The sequence below is a fragment of the Cryptotermes secundus genome, unplaced genomic scaffold (assembly GCF_002891405.2).
Source record: "Cryptotermes secundus unplaced genomic scaffold, Csec_1.0 scaffold896, whole genome shotgun sequence".
In the NCBI taxonomy this organism is placed as follows: domain Eukaryota; kingdom Metazoa; phylum Arthropoda; class Insecta; order Blattodea; family Kalotermitidae; genus Cryptotermes; species Cryptotermes secundus.
In genome coordinates, this window is record NW_019738361.1 from 432,473 (window position 1) to 438,200 (window position 5,728).

The 5,728-nt window shown below is 41.4% G+C and overlaps 1 protein-coding gene across 3 annotated transcripts in view; it reads right to left on the reverse strand.

Moving 5' to 3' along the window:
- Nucleotides 1-5,728, reverse strand: part of LOC111870906 (autophagy-related protein 2 homolog B) — a 50,546-nt gene that overhangs the window by 19,861 nt on the left and 24,957 nt on the right. For all 3 annotated transcript variants that reach the window (XM_023863535.2, XM_033754042.1, XM_033754041.1), the window contains exons 21-24: nucleotides 5,147-5,319; nucleotides 3,162-3,312; nucleotides 1,981-2,183; nucleotides 1,511-1,698 (exon numbers count right to left, since the gene is read on the reverse strand). In XM_023863535.2, coding sequence (XP_023719303.1) covers nucleotides 1,511-1,698; nucleotides 1,981-2,183; nucleotides 3,162-3,312; nucleotides 5,147-5,319 — 715 coding nt within the window. The remainder of the gene's footprint in view (nucleotides 1-1,510; nucleotides 1,699-1,980; nucleotides 2,184-3,161; nucleotides 3,313-5,146; nucleotides 5,320-5,728) is intronic.

Genomic DNA, 5,728 nt, shown 5'->3' on the forward strand with positions numbered 1-5,728 from the left:
AAAGGGACCAGGTTCGAGTCCGTGGATGCAGTGAAAGCAAAAGCGATGCAACTCTTGAAGAGCATAACACAAGATGACCTGCAGCACTGCTTCCAACAGTGGAAAATTCGCATGGAGCGGTGTAGGGATCGGGGAGGGGACTACATTGAAGGGGATAACATTTCGACTGTCTGATTTTTTTTTAATAAAGGGTTAGAGCATGAATCCGGTTTCTTTATTGCCACACCTTGTATGTTTATTTTCTTCAGTCCTACTTCACTTGTCCCTATGTTGAGCTCTCGAATTTTAAGATGCATCTCAATTCAGTGAATAACCTGTCTTCCTTTGGGTAATACAAATGTCTGAGCACCTGGATGTCAGGCAGTAACTGGTAAGTCTGGTAATAGGGTTGCTGTTTCTACAGCCTCTGGGGAAGACGGTTTTCCTTAGCTCTGGTAAGCAGTTGCTGTACTAAGACAAGCATGTAAATATGTCTGAAGAAGATAGGATACTGATGTCACTACCTACCAGCCATCCTCCCAAAAGAAAGTACTAAATCAGAAAAAAGAGAAATGTTGTTATATCCTGCTAAGGATTGCTTTTGTATTACAGGGAAACCCCAATTTAAGGCTTCTTTCGGAAGCAGTGAATTCAAAACTAAGATAAGAGAGAGCCATACAGGGAGGAAATTTGACACCAACATGGAATGAACCGGATAACTAAAACTGAACATATCACAAGAAACCTTAAGTCAAGGAACATTAGAGGAGGATTTCACAGCATACAAACAGGCCAAGAAGGCCCAAAACTGGGAGGATGATTACAAATGTTTTTTTTTTGTTTTACAAAAACTTTAAATGAAGGATCTGATATATTTTTGTTGAATTGATTTTATTACATTCTTATATTTATGATTTAATAATCAAAGCCATATTAAAAACAGAAGCTGTAATTTTCTGTAGCAGGGCACATAAAGAAACAGATCACAGAGGAAAGGATAAAAGTTCATTTTAATTTAATCATATGTGCACATTTATGGAATCATCAGGCAAGCTCTGACAGAATTCCTAAAAGTGTAAAAGTTGTCCCTGTGCTTCGTTCATTAAGCACTAAGCCATGAAGAAAAATGGAGACATGGAGGCATTGCTCCATGTATGCTCTCAGCACTGGATGTGGTCAACTTCATGCCACAGCCAATTTACCCCTGGGAAAAGAGCCCCCCAGTACCCACTGGAGAGAAGGCTTAGTGGGGCTCAGAGCTGGTCTGGACACTGTCACAAAGAAATAAAAATCCCTTTCGCCAATGAAAACCAAACTCCTGATTCCTTAGCCATTCAGCCCACACCCCATTGCTACACTAACTTAGGTATCCCAGTTCCTGACATGATTAAAAAAAAGATCTTAAAATACAGGAAAAATAAGTCTGGGAAGATGTTTGAAACAAGGGAAGAATTTTGTTTCATAATATTCATAACAGGTCTCAGTAAGCCTAATCCTGGGATAGACTCACTGTGAAATTCTATCAAATTACCTGTAGTCCACGCCGCATTCCCACAGATGCATGTGTAATTCTGTGATCACTCCAGGAGGATCATAACCAGCCACAGGATAGTCTATCACATCAAAGAAGTCCACAATCTGTGTGAACCAGCTGTGGTTACTAGTGCACATCCGATGCCTGAGAGTAGCCCCACGAAGGGCAGCCGCCACTTGGAATGTCTGAAAGCAGTACAGTACTTCAACACAGCGGCAACAGCTACAAATCTGCACAAGAAACCACTAACTCGAAGCAGCTTGTACTTGTCCCCTCAGTCAAGAAATTCCCTCACTTTTATGGTATCAGAAGGTTCATTCCAACATTCACAAGAGCCTAAGATAAATTCATATCACTTATGTAGATTTACTAAACAGAAATTCTACATTAACCAACTATGTGATGAGTACTGGTCTGACATTAATATAGTCCGCACTTTGATCAGACGACAAGAGTCACGGTCTTACCTTAAGATTGTGAACAGAATCGTCCACTTGGATTTTGATAGCAACAGCTAGCATGTCTAAGCTATTATTGCCTGTCCCAACTGGTCCAGATGTTCCTACAGATGCCCCCCCTTCTGAACGATAGATGGTTGGGTCTAGGTGTGAGGGAGGTGGTGAGCCAACCATCCTCAACTGTGCGGTTTCATACAGCGTTGCTACCAGGCCTGCGAAAACACATATACCTATCAACTTCAATCCTGTCTCAGTATGAAAAGTTTTTTCCAGCTGAGAACCAATTTGGCAGACTTTCAAAGGTCAAAAATCACACAAATGCTGGTGAATTCAATGCTTCAACCTTTAGGCTAAAAGCAACCAACAGACATTGGTGGGGGAAATGCTTGAAGCTGACGTTTAATTCAATTTACTTGTAACAATGTAGCAACTAGAAGAAAATCTATATCATGGAAATATGATATTTAAATCATACTTTCAAATTTTATATTTTTTTCATAATTTTAATAGTATTGTAACTGTGCTATGAGATGAGTGACTTAGGAACAGGGGTTGATTCATGACAGGGGCAAGAATTCTCTCTTCTTTATAGGATCAAGGCTGGTTCTGTGGCCCACCCAGCCTCCTAACCAATGCATACTTGGGACTCTTTCACTAGAAATATAGCAGCTAGGACACAAAGATCAGCACCTATGTCCATCTCATGCCAGATTTAAGTATACATGGAGGTATACCTAGACTTCTCCATGTTTTCATGGTACAGTGCTTTAATAAACATAGTAGCAAATCGTGTCATCTTTTCATTACAGTATTAAAACGCAAGCAGAAAACTGTACTTCAAGTGGAGTGTACGTATTTTCGAAATACATTTCTTGTGAAGAGTTCTGTCTTCTGGGATATAACGCCATGTAGTCCACACAAAAAGTAAACAGAAGTTTCGGAAGACGATATCGGCTTCGTCTTCAGGGCTGAAGAATAAGCTAAGTGAGAAACCAGTGTGAAGCAATCTTTATTTAATCTTGAATATGGAGGCAACATGTCCCTCCAAAATTTCAGCTGACTTTCAAAGGATTGCATGGCATTATATCCCACAAGAAAGAACCCCTCATAATCACCATTGTGAGAACCTCAAATCTGACATCATTTCATGTTTTATATTATTTATGTACTGCAATACTAATATAGCTAACCATTGTGATAGAAGGAAGCCTGATTGACTTGGACACAAACATAACCAAGTCCGGGCTTCCCTTTGTAGCCTGAGACGGAGAACATGCTGCCCTCTTCAAACATCACCTGCAGTTCACCATGCTGCCCAGGAATCACATTTTTGCCAGAGTCCTACAAGAAACAAGTCATCATAATATTAAAATAAAATGGGGAGGCAACAAGTGATGGAAAGAAACTTATGATGTCTACTGTCCTTCACATGTTTATATTCAAATGGTGAGGCTATTTATGTTCTATGTCTGTGTTATGTATATTTCATATTATGTTACCTACACTTGTTCCAATGATTAACTGGAACATTTGTTCTGATATGTGACACATTCTATATCCAAGGGTTTGTGATCTACTTCTCAACCTGTATCTGCATCTGCTTGAATTTGAAATAAAAGAGAGAGAGAGAGAGATGGAGAGGGAGTGGGGGGAGAACGGGGGGGATGCTAGCAGAGGCTATAAATTAATGCAAAGTTTATTCTAATGAGAACTTCAAATATTAAATTTAAAAAACAAAGAGTAAATCAATCTTCAGCACAGTCCCCGTTATGTTTGATACACTTCCTCTAACACTGCACTAATGCTTGGATTCCTTGGAAGAAATTTTATGGCTGGAGTTCAAGCCTTGACCTCTTCAGCTGATGAGAAATGACTTTCTCTTAGAGCTTCTTTTACCAGCCAAAAAGAAGGCACTTTAACTGTAAGGGTTTTGCCACCATGAAAACTGGAAGTTTTCATATAATGCCAACAAACGGTGTGCCATGTGGATGCTCAGCTCAGCTCCATTTCTATGCATAGTTTCCACTGCAGGCCTGCATACTCTCACTGTATTGTATCTGTCAGCATCACTGCCATATTGCCCCCCAACCCCCCCAATTTTTAACATACAGGACATTTTTAAATGTTCTCAAGATGATTTATTATATGTAGTCGTATGAATTCCCAGATACAAGAGTGTAGACAGACACATTTTGAAGTAACATGTTGGTATCATGGTCAAAGTGAGTGAGGTAAGGATACAGTTGGGTTATATGGCCATGGTGGTCTCTCAAAATGACAGAAGCGGAGAAGACATAGAACCCTGTCTATGACAATGTGCACAATGCACAGGGAACTGTGAGAAAGCAGCCCTTACTAAGGTCCATTTCAGAGAAGAAAGTCAGAATATGATCCTCATAGGGGGCCTGAGAGAAAAATGATAAAACATTCCTTTTAAGGTACACTGTAGACATGAAAGTGAGAACGCAGGAAACATATCTTCAAAAAGACAGTTTTTCTCACACCGTCCTCCTGGTTCCATATGAGGGCTGTCTTCTCAAAATTCCCTGTTCACCTTCCAACAGTCCCAGATAGGGCTACATTTCCTCCCACCCCCTTCTCCCATGGTTGTGAACCACCACCAACCATGTCACTGTGACAACGTAATCTGAATGACCACAACCTCTATCCATTCACTTCAACCTTGATGATGGAGGCCGCATTTTCCTCTAAAACATTTGTATGTCCACAAGACTATATGGTATCACTATCCCAAAGGCCATGAGCACCATGGAAACTTCAAATCTAGCTGTCCACTTCATCCTTCTACCACCACACGACAGAGTCATGACAGTGCAGTTGTTATAGCAACTGGCTACAGACTGGATAGCTGAGGGGTTGGAGTTTGAGTCCCTGTAGGGGCATCCAGACTGCCTCTGGGGCCCACTCAGCCTTCTATCCAATGGGTACCAAGGCTATTTCCCCACGGGTAAAGTGGCAGGTGCCACTCACCTTCAACTAGTGTTGAGGTCAGGAATACGTGGATCTATACATCCACTCTCCCATACATCTTCATGGCATAGTGCTTTATTAGTTACGCACATGGACAACTTTCACAAAATAATGTAGTATCCCAAACTACGAGACTTCTTCATCCAGTCTCTGTTTTATGAATGAATCAGCAAGAAATACACACCCTCACAGGGGCAAACAGGCAGATTACACCCTGACTGACTGAAAGTGTCACTGTCATTGTGCTCTGCCCAAGCTGATTGCTGCCTTCAAGCTGCTGTTTCCTCCTCTGCCGCTGGCGGTGTTCATACACAGAGTAGTAAACCCCTTCCGTGTCTTCCGAGTCAGAATCAGATTCTGCAAGACAAAGTGCACTATATAACATACGCTGTAAGGATATAGGTGGTACAGTCATTAATTTCGTGGACTGGCCACAAAGATTCGTTGCATTGCACTACAGCACGTAGGTTGAGGCATGATATGATGCCCTGTCAGTTCATCTCTTGTCACAGCAAGAGGAAGTTGTGTGCAAACAGTGTAAGCAGAACTACTACCTCTACTGTGAACTGTAGTTAAATACAAGTGGCATAAATCAAAGACGTGGCAGTTTGAACAATGGTCAAACATCAGGTTCTGCCAAAAAGTAGGCAAATCCCCTAGTGAAACGTTTGGCAGAAGAATTGGCTGTTGCTACACGACAACACCCCTGCACATCACTCTGTTCTTGTCCAAGAGGAACTGGCAAGGCAACAGCTCATTGTTTCGC